The 18,029-nt window shown below is 40.6% G+C and overlaps 1 protein-coding gene across 1 annotated transcript in view; it reads left to right on the top strand.

Annotated features, from left to right (window-relative positions):
- LOC124779545 (Down syndrome cell adhesion molecule-like protein Dscam2) overlaps window positions 1-18,029 on the top strand; it is a 291,097-nt gene that overhangs the window by 100,815 nt on the left and 172,253 nt on the right. The window contains exons 6-8 of the mRNA XM_047253718.1: window positions 3,693-3,844; window positions 8,199-8,477; window positions 11,573-11,718. Coding sequence (XP_047109674.1) covers window positions 3,693-3,844; window positions 8,199-8,477; window positions 11,573-11,718 — 577 coding nt within the window. The remainder of the gene's footprint in view (window positions 1-3,692; window positions 3,845-8,198; window positions 8,478-11,572; window positions 11,719-18,029) is intronic.

Genomic DNA, 18,029 nt, shown 5'->3' with positions numbered 1-18,029 from the left:
CTCGTCTATTTCCTTTATAAATTCGCTTTCCATTTTGTGCACTTGTTCGGACACTTTGTGCTCAATTACTTGATTTGTGTCAATCTCTAATTGTTCCACCCTGTTGGTCAGTACACTGATTTCATCTACGATACTGGCGTTAGCCACTTGGATACTATCTACTCTTTCGCTTAGTTCTTGCACCGTTTTAGGTATGGTTTCATAGTTTTGTTTCAAACTAACAATCTCACTTTGCATAGCTTCCAAAGATTGCATTAACTGCAAGTCTCTCTCATGCAGGCGTCGATCACGCTCTGCTTGTTTAGCATCACGTTCTCTATCACGCTCTGCTTGTTTAGCATCACGTTCTCTATCGCGTTCTGCTTGCATACATGCAAATTCAGCTACCATTCTCTGGTCACGCTCTGCTTGTTCAGCATCACGTTCTCTTTCGCGTTCTGCTTGCATACGTACAAATTCAGCTTGGAAATTGAGCATGCGCTCGAACATAACTCTTAATGATTGCACTTCTGACACCTCACCACTCTCTGGTCCGTGTCCAGTGCTTGCGGGTGGCACAGTATTTCCGCTATCAACTGAATCACTGGCTGGCAGTGGCAACATTTCTTGCCCTTCTGCCCCCAGATTCTCACATTGTACTTCCTGAACTACGCCACTAACATTACTTTGTGTCCCACTTTCTAACTCGGTATCACTACTTACTAATTGTTGTTCATTATCCATGTTGATATCTTTCTGACTACGCAACATAACCATAGTCAACAAAAGAAACAAAATCTGAACTAAATATCCTAACACTCAGGTTTCACTGACATAATCACACAAGAAATGGTCATTTGTTAAAACACACTTATTATATACTACAGTGACTAACTACTCAAATGTCCTGTTATTTAAAAAAAAAACACTAACAACAAGCACACCACTAATGATCTGAGAACACTGCACTTTACTACCCACAGGACAACTACACTGTAGCTTTACCTTTTGGTGATCTATCTTGGGTGCAGCTGCCCCCTGATATTGTGGTAGGTAATTAATTTTTCGCTATAATGAGCTCTCTTCTTCAGCTTGCCTCTGGGTATATAGTGTTCTCATGCAAAAAATCATATACAGGTATTACCACACAATATTGGTTATGCAATACATACAATACATGGAAAAATTATTAAATGTTCTCCAACAAAGTTCGACTATAATAATTCCCTAGTTATCTCATGGGTATTTAGTGGCCACTGCATATTCGAGCCCCACGTTGGGCGCCAATTTAACGAAATTGCTTTTATTTTCGTTAAAGATAGTATAACAGTATAATAATTAGTATAATAATTATTGCTTTTAGTTAATTAATTTGCCTCTCTTTAACTGTCTTCTGTAAGTACGAACTTTGTTGTAGAACCTCTATCTTATTTACGTGTGCTAATAAAAAAAATTCACTTTCAAAAGAATTACGTACATTTAAGAATTACGTGAACTCATATTAACTGATTAAGAATATTTAGTTGAGAATTAAATCCTTTACATAATTCGGCCTTGGCACACATTTTCTAAATGCAGTAGGTTTTTTTTTTTTTTTTGTTAAATATTTACTGAATTCTATCCCGGCGTTAGCTATGGAACACAAGATTATCTCTATTAGCAGAAAATGGTTAATTATTTCCAAGCCGACATTTAATTATCACTGATCAAACCTACTTCGCTATACATTTGAGTTATTTGAAAGAACCAAAATTGTTAAATTTCAATGTTAACTAACATTAACTATCCGCCTACGAATGCACAAACGTATAATTAGTTTAAAATTCATCAGTCTCAGGATCACCGTAAAAGAAGAACAATTTCTTAATTCACTGTTAATTTTTATCTATCTGTTCCCGATTTACGGGTTTGGTTGATTTTTCCTTTAGCGGAACAATTTTTTAAATGTGCCGCCGCTGCAAATCGATCGGTCGCGGCACAGCCCAGCAACACCGCTAAAAATGCTGAAAATTCTTTAAAGAAATTTTATAGATGACATAGGCAAGCTAATTTACATTAATAATACACACTTTTGATAAATTCTGATATATTTAGATCAAACAATAATTGACCTCACATTAATTTGTAACGCCTCCTCTAATGGCGGCTAAATCTAGACAGAGACAAAAGAAGTCTACCCATTCATAAATCGCTTCGACACAGCTTCCTCTCGCATTCAGCTCTACACAGAGAAGACCAAAGAATACGCTGTACATGGTTCTTTTATACTACTGCTGACTATTAACATTTCTTTGTAACTTGACAATATTATTCTCCTCTGGCTAAATTTCACATCTCTGTTATCGCAGATACTGACACATTTCACAATCACATAATAAATATAGAAAAAATTACTATCCTAAATACAGAGAGAATATTACTACAAAAAATATTACGATAATAACAAATGTCTTTTACACAAAATTCAATAATATTTTTTGTTCAATAATTACGGTATATACAACTTGCTCAGAGCGGCGTATATGGTACAAATAAACTCTTGTTCATTAATAGCGTGAGTTTGCCAGGGAACGTTACAAACCTTAACCCCCCAACCCCCAGCTAAGTCAATTTTTCGGATCCGTTACTTTAGTAATGTACTGAGCTCATTTACAGAACAGAATAGGTACTCAACAACAACAAACAAATGCAGTGGTATTTTCACATCGTAAACAACATCTCATTGGCAACAGAGTAATGCTGAGTCAGTTTTTCAGGTTATCAGATGGGAAGATGCGGTGCACAAAATGGACCTGACATCAACTGATAGTATGTGTAGTGTTATGACACAAAGTGTGTATAGTGTGTGCGGTGACTGGCAGTGAGAAATGAATGAAAAACGTAGCATTAGCCTTCGATTATTATTAACTATCTTATTTTTAGAGCATTATTGTGCACTGGGGGTAAAACAAATGAGGTAGCACTGTTTCAGAGTGCCCTTGCATTCGGGAGGGTGGAGCTTCCAGTCTTCATCTAGCCATCCTGATTAAGGTTCTCCGTGGTCTCCCTAAATTAAGTTAGGCAAATGACGAGATCGTTCTTACTATAAGACCATGGTCGATTACGTGCCCCATCCTTATCATTCTAGATCTGTAAGTCTTAAATATCCGTACACGTGGATTACTTTAATTTTATTGTTCGTAAATTGTAATACCAAGACATGTCAAACAACCTTGCAAAAGAGATTGGCTGATAAATACGAGTAAAACTACTACTACTACTACCACTATTATTACCATTACCACATTAAGATATTTGTCCGCAGCTCGTGGTCTAGTGGCTAGAGTTGCTGTCTCTGGATCACGGGGTCCCGGGTTCGATTCGCGGCCGGTTGGGGATTTTCTCTGCCTGGGGCCTGTGTTTTTGTGTTCACCTCATCATTTCATCATCATCATCGTCATCATCGTCATTCGTGACAATGGCTAGACTTAATTGTGTAAGATTTTGACTTTGTACAGGTGCTGATCACCATGCAGTTGAGCCTCCCAGAAACCAAACATCATCGTCGTTAAGATATTTGTTCCATTATTAAATGTTTGTGACGTAGACGACATTTGCGCTAGGTCAGTCCATTAGAAAGCTCATTTTATCATCTGTGGAGAAATTATGATATTGACTGGCTGTAAGCGATGTTAAACACCGAACGCCAATGTTTCACAGATATCTGTTTACAGGTACACAATTGGTCAGTACGTGGACCAAGCTGGCGACGTCATCAGTCACGTGAACATCTCCTCCGTTCGTGTGCAAGATGGCGGCCTGTATAGCTGCAGTGCTGCCAATGCAATGGGCTCCGTCCATTACGAAGCCAGGCTCAACATCTACGGTAAGTGACGGGCAATCTCTCATACACCTCGCAAGTGTTTGGCTGCACTGGTCCCTAATTAAATTCCATAGCTTCTGTACGATGACAACGGTAGTTTCGTTGAGACTTCATAGGCTGGCAGTGGATTGAAAAGACACCCAACGATGAAGAAACATGTTATCTGAAGCCATTTTCGAGAAAGAATAAATAGAAAACACAGCTTTCCTGAACCATAATTAACCTAAATAATGCAATCCCGTTCATCTTTATGGGAAAATAGAAAATGTGGCAAATTCTGATTTCAAACATCTTAGTATTTATGATACTTACTGCTATTACGTTGGAATATATTTAATTCAATATATCAAGTGACGTGTCTAAGAAATTCAGTATGACAGTTGCACCTTAGTGAAAACTGAAAGAAATCTAAACTGCACATGCATTACTATTAATGAATGCTCTAACACTTTTAGTGATGCGCGTAGATATATGCAGCTTAGAGATGAACCAAAACATGGTAACAAGTTAATTATTACAGCTATCGACACCTAGTGTAGATCTGTTTGTGGCTAAGATATGGAGAATTAACATACCTTTTGAGGAGCTAAGACTGTAAGGTAGTGCTATATATTGTTATCATCGCGTGTAAGCAGTAAGAGCGGCACAAAAGTCATACGTGCAAGTTCGTTACTTGAACTGTCTTATCTACTACTAGAAGCGGCTGCGGTGTTTACAAAATTTTTCTAAAAGTGGGTTACTCTAGAGTTCCCATCTCAGCTACATAACTCAGAGGGAAATTTCAACATTCTAACAGTAATTTATATCACCTTAACATTCTTTAAAATATTAATCATTTCCAGAAATAAGTAATCGATTGTTACCAGAGTTCAATGTAAAATTAAGTTCACTGCTTTCTTTCAAATAGTGCAATTACGTAATTAATTTTTGTTCGTTCACAGTTGTACAGAATTGTTGGGTAGGCTTAAGACTTCCTCATGCTTAGAGTGTGAGGAGTTCGAGTTGTGTGACGTCATATCGTGGAATTCCAAGTTGCGGTGCATTTATGAAAATGAAAAAGAGAATGAGTCACATCCGATTTTCTCACTGTACTGTGAAATACGAACCAACGCTGTGTAAGAACGCTTTTTACATCACAAGGCAAACCGAAAAAATGTCATAATCGAATGGAGGATTATTCCGAAGCTTGAGCCGTGTATAATCTTTTTGTGGTGTTTCAAGGCACCGGTGCACCAAAAATCTATCAAAAACGCGCCATTTTAAACGATTTCTTGCAGTACAGTGTTGGAAAACGGAACACCAGTGTTTCAAGGCACTGTTGTGTTTGTAAGTGCCAAGATATGGTTGACATATAAACCTCTCCAGATGTTTTACTGTTCCTGTAGCTGTGTGTATTTGCTCCGATTACGCATAAGCGGAAATGTAGTTATATGAATAAGCACGATATGAAGAACAAACAAATTAGAAACACAAATTTGAGCTCGTTAATGAGGCATGCAAAAACAGCGTCCATGGTAGATCACTGTTTAGACATTTTGTTCGGTTCGTAATCGGGTATTTAATTAATTTCTCCCAAATGTTTGAAAATTGCTTTATTTATCCAGTTGTCTACCAAGAACTGAAATACTTTTAATATTTATATTTCACAGTACTAAGCTCGCTGGAAACCACTGGTGTCTCCACAGCGTTCTCCAAGTTGCCTTTTCCAGTCTAATACAATTGATAACTAAAATAGCGCATGTGTTTGACGAATTTCCACTTTTGGAAATAAAATCTACGTATACGGCGAGTCAGTCGAAGCTGATACTGTCATCGTCGTGTAGTCTGGTGTCTCTACAGTTGAGGGCCGTTAAGTTTAATTCAGGGGTCTCCAAACTACGGCCCGCGGGCCGAAACCGGCCCGCGAGAGCCGGCAATCCTTCCCGCATTATCTGGCCGGACATCCCCGGTGTCCGGCCCGCCAAATATTTGAGGTGGTACCTATACTGCCAACAATTGAGTTTCGAGGCCTATCGCGACCAATACACCGCGACATTGGCTCTACTACTCGCTACAAGACTACATAACTAAAGTAATTGTTGCGCCGCTTGAAATAACAATGCGTTGACATACTCTACCTCTGTTATGTCTTACAGTAATAGTGTTGCTAACAATGATTTTGAGATTTCGTTAACTTTGCAGGGCGCTTTCGTGAAGAATGTGCAGTGACATACCCTTTTGTCCGTGAAATTCGTCAGAATAAAATGATGATGATGATGAAATCCCATACTCCTTGACAGAGTAGAGGGGAACGATGCGGGAGATCCACACCGCCATACTAGTCCTAGTGGAGGTGGTTTGCCATTTCCTTCCTCCGACCATAATGGGGATGAATGATGATGATGAAGACGACAACAACAACCCCCAGTCATCTAAAGGCAGGTGAAAATCCTTGACCCGGGAATCGAATCCGGGACGCCGCGCTCGAGAAGCGAGAACGCTACCGCGAGACTACGAGCCGCCGACATTCTGCTGAAGATGAAATAATTTAAACCTCACTGCTGCGACATGGACCTGACTATCGAAATGTTCGTCAAGCAGTTTAATGAGGTCACTGTACTTGACTGGCTTGGGACTAGAGCCTGTATAGAGTTTCATATTCAGCTAATAAATGTCGGATCCCTTCCCCATCGCCAGTTTCTTGTACCTGATGAAAATACAGTTGTCAGTACAATGACACTCATTCTACACTAGTCTCCGAGAGGAGAATGAGTGGAAACTAGAACATATAAATTATTAGTTCACTTTATTAAAAGATAGGTATGAAGTTTTACTTGACTTTGTATAATCTATTTCCACAGAATGATCTGAGTATTTACAACTGTCTCTGAATAAGTATCATTGGATATAGACAAATTTACAGGACTCTTCACTTGGAGTTCAAAGACATAATGTTCACAGTTAAAGTTCAGCATAAGACACAAAATACATTGGTGTCCTATCTCAGATACTGCTTCATCTTAATCGTCATGAAGTGTAGGTGAGTTTTTCTGTGCTCGGCTGTATATCAACACCTCAGTGCAGTGCCACTGTGCAGCTTAGAGACAGGGCATGTCTTCACGAGCGCCTCCCATTCGTCACAGTGGCATGGACACCATTACCTCCTGCGCTATTGATGTGAGGTGACACCTTCGTAACAGCCGCGCGATCTTTGGATAGTACCATATTAACAAACTTCGGGCATTACTAATAAGATATAATAAAACGAAATGAATCTCTCAATTGAATGAGTAACAAAACTATTATTTGTGTATGCAGCCCAATGAAGGAGAATAGCCACAGTTAAGAGTCCCATCTCAGAATTGTCGCTTTTCTATGGAACAAAAAAAGTTACTCTCCCAGTTCCAGTCATACATGCACACATCCACATCTTAATAAACTTCAAATGGCTATTGCCCTTGCAGACCAGGGAATGGTGTAAATTATCCAGGCTGTCATCGATATGGCATGACAGTAACTAATTAGTGATTTCTGATTGGTGAGATAATGATTTTAATGAGATAATGATTTTAGTGTGATAGATTTAAATGATAATAACTTGGAAATGATTGAGCTCAGTCTCTTAGAAGCCACAAAGTTTGCCTGTGTTTCCAGGTTTAATCCTATCATAGGTCCGAAGATCTGAGGCATACAATAGGAAAGATAAAAACTGGTTGTCGGCATCTTTCATCACTAGTGTAGTGGTGGGACGTCAGGTTTGTGGGCAACTCAACAACCTGAATGAAGTTCAGACTGTGTAATGCTCTCTGCAAGCTTCGGTCAGGTACGTCAACCAATCAAAATTATGTAATTAAATAAAACTCGTAGTTCCTTTCAGTGCTAGCTATTCCCACAACCTTAGACTTTTGCCATTTCATCTTTCTTTTAGCCTTACATTACGGTGATCGTGGAGTGCTAGGGTGCTTTAATCTCACTAGGTAGATCTTGGCCCTTATGACTTCGTGGAGGAGTTAATGTGGCCTGCGGACTAAAAAGTTTGGAGACCCCTGGTTTAATTCATGGAGAAAGTCTGACAATGAGTCTTCCTACTGTTCGATTACTGTCGAAAGTAAGAAATTGCTATTCACAGTCTGTGGATATTTTCGTTAGACTGCAATGTCAGCATGGAATCCCCGAGCGTGTGCCTGTTTGTGGAGACAACTACTAGAAGAAAATTTGTTTGTCTTTTGTGAACGTTATAAAAGAGAATACAGCATGGTGATGTGAGTGTTCTATATTGATACTGTGACCTGACGTTGTCAGAAGAAAATGTTCATGTAATAACCGGTACCCTATTTCCGCACGAAAGTCGTGAAACATCTTTCCTCTTCGCCTGTAGGACCACCGTACGTGCGCCCTCTACCGGGCCCGGTGCGCGCCGTGGAGTCCGGACAGGTGACGCTGCGCTGCCCGTACGCCGGATACCCAATCAGCGGCGTCTCCTGGGAGCGCCGGGGAGTCCCCCTGACAAGTGACTTGCGGCGCGAGCTGCGCGACGGTGGCGCCGCCCTCCACATCCTGCGAGTCGACCCGGCCGCCGACGCGGGCGTCTACGTCTGCACAGTGAGGGGCTCCCAGGGGGACGTCGCCAGGGGAGAAGTGGCGCTGGCTGTCGACAGTGAGTATACCAGGCCACGCTCCGTCACAAAATACTCTGGTTGCAGTACTAGGCCGAACTGAAGGCGAAGACATCATAAAAGTTGTAGGTTCTGTAGACATAACAAGTCCAACCTGATCCTACAAGTCGCTTTGGTCTGGCTCCTTGAAAGTGTTCTTAATAAAAATTCTCTATTTAAACTCGACTGAACTGCATGTGACTGCTTTAGTCTTAAATAAAACTTGCATCTGACTGCGTATTTAACTGAACTGAACTTTATCTGACTGCATGAAAATATTGTTGGAAAATTAATAATCAAAATACACATCTGACTGCGTGAAAGTTTAGTGGTAAAAATTAATGAAAGTCACCAACCTGCATCTGACTGCGTCTGTGGACTTATCTCTTGCACTCCTTCCAGTTTAGTCGATAATAAAACATATATTCAACTCAGCTGTAGTGTAATGGCATAAAATTGTCATTCTAGATAACTTTACTCATTTTGGCCCTGTTTGTTACTAAATAAAAATTCTGTCCTGATCTGTATCATTTGCCAACCGTGCAATGGCATATAGATTATTTTACTCTGATAAATGAAATTATTAGCTTTACTCATGGGAACTTTACTTTAATGTACCTTTTGGTTCAATGCAAGCACAGGATGCGGAGAACGACATAAGGTGTGGGATGAAACTCTGATTTTATCTAAAAAATATTTATTGTTCAAACTTTTAAGGCACATGTGAAAAACTAAAAAAAACTTCTATAGCGTTGATTTACGAGAAAGTTTCACAAAACGCTTATTGCATCAACAATGGGATTTCTATCTAGCTTTTAGACATTATTTAACCAAAGAAAACCTATTTTATTAATTATTCTTTCTAGTTTCCCCAGCTATGTGCCGAGTTTCGCTCAATATATAGCTTATTACGTGCGTAGCGCCAATTCTTACTTTGATGCTGTCACGACCCGGCTGCATCCTGCAGGCATCTAGCTCCACTCGAAACACATCTGCTGTCTCTGCGCATCTCCTCACCGCTACTCAAACGTTTACCGCGTGCACCTAGCTCTGTTAGCTGTCAAAGATCTTACTACTCGAAGATGTACTACTCGTCCAACCTTGCGGTTGGGAACTATCGACATTTTTCACTGGCTCTATCCTGATCGAATCTCAGCACATACCTTTCATCCTGTAGTTGCGTGCTATGCTAATGTGTACCAGCACCGCAGACACGCGCCTCGCAACGAACCAAAGCTTATGTACGTAACATTACAGTTTGGAACTTGGTGTCTTCCCCTTGTGTAGTACTGTTTCGATTCTTCTTATTCTTCAATCGACTTACGTTTCAGGGTGTGGTGATTGGTACCTGGGTACTCCTAGGTACAGTTCCTGGTGTAGCTTAACGCGCAGAGCGCTAGCGTGTGAGGGAGGCGAGCCATACATGGATCACTCCACTCGGCGGACCGTTGGCTGATGCATCTGACCGTGGTTTTTGAGTTCTTTTCCGCAATCGTGCAAGAAAAGCGTAGATGGACCCCAAACTCCAACTCGAAAACACGGTACAGAAACAATTGAAATATAGTAACAATCAGAACGAAGTTTGCATGACAGACACACAAGGCACAAATACGTTCCTCCCGTAAGTTTAACTGTTGATTCTGGCGACAGGTAGGGGATCTGGCCACAAAGTCAAAATAAATTTGCCAAACCACGAAACAAATGTACCCTAAACGACAGAATAAGCTATAGGAAAGAGAGAGAAGTATTCTTGAGTAGCTTTCATTGCCAGTGACTAAGCATTGTATAACGCAGAACTGGCAAACAGCCTTGTCGATACCTGAATGCTAGGCCAGTTTTCAGACTGGAGGAAGGAAGCGGTAAACTACTTCTGGCAGCACTTAACGAATGTTATCTGTTTAATTTGGTGACCGTTTTGCACTGCCTAAGAGAATGGATGTACAACGAATGGAGAAACTGAAAGAAAGAGTGAAGGCAGGATTTTATCTTGTTAGAAGATGTCAGTCTGACTACCAACGTCAGCTCCTGCGTGCACTACGCAAATCTGAATCAGCAACCAAGTGTGCATTCAGACCTATGACCAGTGCTACCGATGGCCCAGCATCCTCAAATTCAGTCCTTCACTCAAAGCAGTAATACATAAAATTAAACTGCGCTACACACTTCTCAGATGTGGTTAATTCACGTTGATGTATCATTTTCTCGTCTAGTGTTGTTTCATTTGCAATAAAGACGAAATATTTTAAATATTCGAAAAATCTCAAACTTCATTTTACAAAATTACTATATCTTTTGAGATCATCATCGTACTGTTACGCTGTAGTCTCCGATAGCCACAACTATCTGGTGATGAATCTACTTTTACTAAAAAGCTAGTTAATCGGCGAGTATATCTGTTTAGAACGGCGTATCCGGAATTAATAATCGTTTAATAATGGTTACTACAAACTTCATAGTATTCTGTCCGTAATAAAATTTTTTCATTGAATACCGATCAGTCTTAAAAATCGAATTTACTGTTTGCAGGTGTTCACAGATAACTGCGAAAATTTATTTTTAACTTCATCTCATAAAAGGGGAGTTTTTGAGATACACAATTAAAAAAATTGATGATCGTTGATTAACAAATCATGAAGTGTCATTAAGAGGATATTATCAAGTAACAAGCAAATTGTGGGTGAATAACCGAATGTGTAAAACCGTCGTACCGTGTAGATGGAGTAGTCCATTAATGTTTTAACTGTCGTGAAGCTAGAATTAAATTTGATGAAATGCAGTTGGATATAAAAGAATCAAGAAATGACAGAAAGAGAACTATGGTTTTTTTTTCCGGACCGAGACTCGAACTCGAGACCTTTGCTTTTCGCGGGCAAGAGCTTGGGTAGCTCAGTTGGTAAAGCACTTGCTCGCGAAAGGCAGAGGTCCCGAGTTCGAGTCTCGGTCCGGCACACAGTTTTAATCTGCCAGGAAGTTTCATATGTTTTTTTATGTATTTGTTACTTTTTTAATCACCTGGAACGCCCTTAATAACATATTACAGGAAGGGCGAAGTTTGTGTTGTGATGATAAGTTTGCAGTATGTCTCGTTGTTTGGCAGGTCCGCCGGTCGTGGTGCCCTTCTTCATCCCAACCAACCTGCGGGAAGGAGCCAGGGCGCAGGTCAGCTGCGGCGTGTCCTCTGGAGACCTGCCTATTCGTTTCGCCTGGCTCAAAGATGGCGCGCCAGTGCCCAAATCTCTGCAGGTACTTTGCTTACAGTTCATCCAGCTCCTTCTCGGAAATCTCCTTTGAAGCACATTGTGTCATCAAAGTTTAAGTCCTTTCCAGTGGTTCGAGATACAGTGTTCATCTCTGCAAGCAGCTGGAAAATGGTTCACTGGTGCTGTTGACATCACACTCGAACACTGAACTGGAGCAAGACTTTTGAGAATGAAATATATCTGAAAACTGAACACTGCATATTTGATAATTAAGTTCGTGCAGGGAAAGAAGTCCCCAGATCACACTTTATTTATCAAATGGTTCAAATGGCTCTGAGCACTATGGGACTTAACTGCTGAGGTCATTAGTCCCCTAGAACTTAGAACTAGTTAAACCTAACTAACCTAAGGACATCACAAACATCCATGCCCGAGGCAGGATTCGAACCTGCGACCGTAGCGGTCTTGCGGTTCCAGACTGCAGCGCCTTTAACCGCACGGCCACTTCGGCCGGCTACACTTTATTTATCAACATCAGCTGCAAATTACACGTTTAGGCAGACTACCATCTCAAATTTTGCCGTAAAAATTTTATAAAGCCATATTTTACATATCATCACAGGCTGTCAGATAACAAACAAACTATACACATGAAGAAGAAAGAAATAATCAGTTGAAAATTGTGTGTTCTTGTTTTAATATGTAAACAGATTTCTAATTTGCTGATATAGAGCCTGTGTAAGTTATACATAAAGCCTGCAGAATGCTCCTACATGAAATGCATGATACAATTATTGAGAATAGTGAGTCAATTAACAGATCTGAGAGAGGTCGAAATAAGGCTCAATAGCTTAAGGATCAACTACTCCTGCTATAAAAGTCTGTGGGCGTTTGACACTCGTTAAAAGGTCTGAATTTCTTACATCCTCAAAGATAGTGCTTGGTCACTGCACGAAGAAAACATCCTAGACATATAGTTGGTCGTATTTATCATTTAAGGGTCACCTAATCATGGGGAAGTTGTACAACATACAGAACCTCAATTTTACGTCAAAGTGAGAATAAAAAACTTTAATTTGATCTAATAAAGTCAACAACTGAAAATGACTAGCACAGAGCAAAGATCTGAACATTTTTGCAAGCTCTGTGGAACACACATTTAACTGGAAGACAGCAGGAAGTGAAATCTATAAGAATTCCATAATTGAGCAGGTCTCAAAATCAAGATATTGAGACAAATATTCGACACAGATCACTGAGCGTACAAGATACATAACCAAATAAGTTAAATACGAGCTGCTCAGAAGATGGATTGTGCTACTGCCTTATTGAAACGTACATTCTTCAAGTACAGCACGAGATAGAGCCACACAACTCTAGACGACAGCCAGAAATTGAATAACTCTCTCCAAAAAAAAGGACGCTCCAGAAACCTTACCATCTACAAGCTCCAGGAGACTGTATGCTGTCATCACTCTGACGAATATGTTCGCTTTTCTACGTAAAAACCAAGCAAGTATACATCCCAAAACTGAGAAAAAAACAGACATATACCAGAAATCAGGTATATATATCAACGACAGTGTAACACTTTTGACATAACATACTTAGGACAAACAGGCAGAGAATTTGGTCACAGAGACAAAGAACACTTGAGAGCCCGTAAGTATGGGACAAACCACTTCACATTTGCAGAACTCCTAAGAGAACATAGTCACAAACCAACGGCCATAGAAGAAGACATGAAAACAATTAGAAACAACAATAAAAATCACCTGCTAAGCCTGCAAGAAAATTACTACCTACAGAAAACCCAAGCAGAAAAGAAAACCCTGCTGAATGATCGAGTACACGTGCCAAACAATTCATTGTTACCCTAACAGATAATAGTGTGTTTACATTTTGCGGCATGCAGTGCAGCTGTAGCGGCTATAAAGCTAAGCACTGACAAACTTATTTGTCCACTGTTATACAGTTATTAAATTTAATACTTTTCAGCGTTGTTTCGTGCTGTTTATGGCGAAATAACGATTTAATAAACTTTTGAAAACGTTTGCTCCCAGTGTTTTTTAGAGTTTTCTGTGTGTTGAAGTCCTTTCGTAAATTTAATGCTTTAGCTTTCAGCTGACGTTTCTTATTGCTTGTAATAAAACATTTCAGTAAAATTTTCATTCAGTATTTTAACTTCGTTGAGTGTTCCAGTGGTCGTTTGAATTTTTGGTTTTAGATAATAATTTTCTGAAGTTCGTTGGTGTTGGTATTAGCTGTGATGTAGTAGTATTAATACAAGTAGTTGCTTTCTTAGTAGACAGAGAGTTCGAGATCACTATTGTTAGTTCAAAAATAGTTCTGCTGGTGTAACTAAACTTTGGGAAACGTAGACGTATAGTATTTTTTCCGTAACTGTAAAATTTTACCATGAGTAAGAAGTGTGGGCTCTGTCGTAGGTTTGTGAGTAGTCGGTTACGGTGTGGGATATGTTGAAAGTATTTTCATTGGGGGGGAATGCAGTGAGGAAGCCAGTGAACATTCTAGGGAGATCCTGTCCTGGGAATGCAGAATCTGTAATAGAAATAAATTGATAGGGGAGCAGGAGCGTAAGATCAGCGCCCTTCAGGGGCAGTTACAACGCGAAAAGGAGGAACTAGATCGGCTGAGGGGGGTCAGGGGTGGTGAGGAATGGGAACTGGCAGTTGGAAAGAAGGCAGCTAGGAAGAGGAGGTATTCAGAGAGTTTTTTTTTTTTTTTTTTTTTTTTTTTGGTCATCAGTCTACTGACTGGTTTGATGCGGCCCGCCAAGAATTCCTTTCCTGTGCTAACCTCTTCATCTCAGAGTAGCACTTGCAACCTACGTCCTCAATTATTTGCTTGACGTATTCCAATCTCTGTCTTCCTCTACAGTTTTTGCCCTCTACAGCTCCCTCTAGTACCATGGAAGTCATTCCCTCATGTCTTGTCCTATCATCCTGTCCCTTCTCCTTATCAGTGTTTTCTACATATTCCTTTCCTCTCCGATTCTGCCTAGAACCTCCTCCTTCCTTACCTTATCAGTCTACCTAATTTTCAACATTCGTCTATAGCACCACATCTCAAATGCTTCGATTCTCTTCTGTTCCAGTTTTCCCACAGTCCATGTTTCACTACCATACAATGCTGTACTCCAGACGTACATCCTCAGAAATTTCTTCCTCAAATTAAGGCCGGCATTTGATATTAGTAGACTTCTCTTGGCCAGAAATGCCTTTTTGCCATAGCGAGTCTGCTTTTGATGTCCTCCTTGCTCCGTCCGTCATTGGTTATTTTACTGCCTAGGTAGCAGAATTCCTTAACTTCATTGACTTCGTGACCATCAATCCTGATATTAAGTTTCTCGCTGTTCTCATTTCTACTACTTCTCATTACCTTCGTCTTTCTCCGATTTACTCTCAAACCATACTGTGTACTCATTAGACTATTCATTCCGTTCAGCAGATCATTTAATTCTTCTTCACTTTCACTCAGGATAGCAATGTCATCAGCGAATCGTATCATTGATATCCTTTCACCTTGTATTTTAACTCCACTCCTGAACCTTTCTTTTAATTCCATCATTGCTTCCTCGATGTACAGATTGAAGAGTAGGGGCGAAAGGTTACAGCCTTGTCTTACACCCTTCTTAACACGAGCACTTCGTTCTTGATCGTCCACTCTTATTATTCCATCTTGGTTGTTGTACATATTGTATATGACCAGTCTCTCCCTATAGCTTACCCATCTTTTTTCAGAATCTCGAACAGCTTGCACCATTTTATATTGTCGAACGCTTTTTCCAGGTTGACAAATCCTATGAAAGTGTCTTGATTTTTCTTTAGCCTTGCTTCCATTATTGGCCGTAACGTCAGAATTGCCTCTCTCGTCCCTTTACTTTTCCTAAAGCCAAACTGATCGTTACCTAGCGCATTCTCAATTTTCTTTTCCATTCTTCTGTATATTATTCTTGTAAGCAGCTTCGATGCATGAGCTGTTAAGCTGATTGTGCGATAATTCTCGCACTTGTCAGCTCTTGCCGTCTTCGGAATTGTGTGGATGATGCATTTCCGAAAGTCAGATGGTATGTCGCCAGACTTATATATTCTACACACCAACGTGAATAGCCGTTTTCTTGCCACTTCCCCCAATGATTTTAGAACTTCTGATGGAATGTTATCTATCCTTTCTGCCTTATTTGACCGTAAGTCCTCCAAAGCTCTTTTAAATTCCGATTCTAATACTGGATCCCCTATCTCTTCTAAATCGAATCCTGTTTCTTCTTCTATCACATCAGACAAATCTTCACCCTCATAGAGGCTTTCAATGTATTCTTTCCACCTATCTGCTCTCTCCTCTGCATTTAACAGTGAAATTCCCGTTGCATCCTTAATGTTACCACCGTTGCTTTTAATGTCACCAAAGGTTGTTTTGACTTTCCTGTATGCTGAGTCTGTCCTTCCGACAATCATATCTTTTTCGATGTCTTCACATTTTTCCTGCAGCGATTTCGTCTTAGCTTCCCTGCACTTCCTATTTATTTCATTCCTCAGCGACTTGTATTTCTGTATTCCTGATTTTCGCGGAACATGTTTGTACTTCCTCCTTTCATCAATCAACTGAAGTATTTCTTCTGTTACCCATGGTTTCTTCGCAGCTACCTTCTTTGAACATATGTTTTCCTTCCCAACTTCTGTGATGGCCCTTTTCAGAGATGTCCATTCCTCTTCAACTATACTGCCTACTGCGCTATTCCTCATTGCTGTATCTATAGCGTTAGAGAACTTCAAACGTATCTCGTCATTCCTTAGTACTTCCGTATCCCACTTCTTTGCGTATTGATTCTTCCTGACTAATGTCTTGAATTTCAGCCTACTCTTCATCACTACTATATTGTGATCTGAGTCTATATCTGCTCCTGGGTACGCCTTACAGTCTAGTATCTGATTTCGGAATCTCTGTCTGACCATGATGTAATCTAATTGAAATCTTCCCGTATCTCCCGGCCTTTTCCAAGTATACCTCCTCCTCTTGTGATTCTTGAACAGGGTATTCGCTATTACTATCTGAAACTTGTTACAGAACTCAATTAGTCTTTCTCCTCTTTCATTCCTCGTCCCAAGCCCATGTTCTCCTGTAACCTTTTCTTCTACTCCTTCCCCTACAACTGCATTCCAGTCGCCCATGACTATTAGATTTTCGTCCCCCTTTACACACTGCATTACCCTTTCAATATCCTCATACACTTTCTCTATCTGTTCGTCTTCAGCTTGCGACGCCGGCATGGATACCTGAACTATCGTTGTCGGTGTTGGTCTGTTGTCGATTCTGATTAGAACAACCCGGTCACTGAACTGTTCACAGTAACACACCCTCTGCCCTACCTTCCTATTCATAACGAATCCTACACCTGTTATACCATTTTCTGATACTGTTGATATTACCCGATGCTCATCAGACCATAAATCCTTGTCTTTCTTCCACTTCACTTCACTGACCCCTAATATATCTAGATTGAGCCTTTGCATTTCCCTTTTCAGATTTTCTAGTTTCCCTACCACGTTCAAGCTTCTGACATTCCACGCCCCGACTCGTAGAACGTTATCCTTTCGTTGATTATTCAATCTTTTTCTCATGGTAACCTCCCCCTTGGCAGTCCCCTCCCGGAGATCCGAATGGGGGACTATTCCGGAGTCTTTTGCCAATGGAGAGATCATCATGACACTTCTTCAATCACAGGCCACATGCCCTGTGGATACACGTTACGTGTCTTTAATGCAGTGGTTTCCATTGCCTTCTCCATCCTCATGTCGTTGATCATTGCTGATTCTTCCGCCCTTAGGGGCAATTTCCCACCCCTAGGACAAGAGAGTGCCCTGAACCTCTATCCGCTCCTCCGCCCTCTTTGACAAGGCCGTTGGCAGAATGAGGCTGACTTCTTATGCCGGAAGTCTTCGGCCGCCAATGCTGATTATTTATCAAAATTTAGGCAGTGGCGGGGATCGAACCCGGGACCGAAGACGTTTTGATTATGAATCAAAGACGCTACCCCTAGACCACGGTGATACTAGACAGTTATACGTTGCATATATGCCATAGATTTGACCAACTGTCAGAGTTGAGTGGAGAGGAGCCTCATGCAGCTGTACATGTAGGGAACATGTAGCAGTCCTCAGCAGTTAGGATGGTTAGGTCAGTTTCAAAGCCTAACAGAAAGAAGGTTCTGCTGCTAGGTAGTTCGCACAATAGAAGTGTGGGCCAGCAGTTGCAGGAAGTGTTGGGGAGTAGTTACCAGGTAACAATCATTGTGAAGCCTAGTGCAGGGTTGGCTCAAACGACTGGCAGCAT

The sequence above is a fragment of the Schistocerca piceifrons genome, chromosome 1 (genome assembly GCF_021461385.2).
Source record: "Schistocerca piceifrons isolate TAMUIC-IGC-003096 chromosome 1, iqSchPice1.1, whole genome shotgun sequence".
Classification (NCBI taxonomy): Eukaryota; Metazoa; Arthropoda; class Insecta; order Orthoptera; family Acrididae; genus Schistocerca; species Schistocerca piceifrons.
Note: the sequence above shows the minus strand (reverse complement) of the source record. Positions and strands in the feature narration are given on the sequence as shown.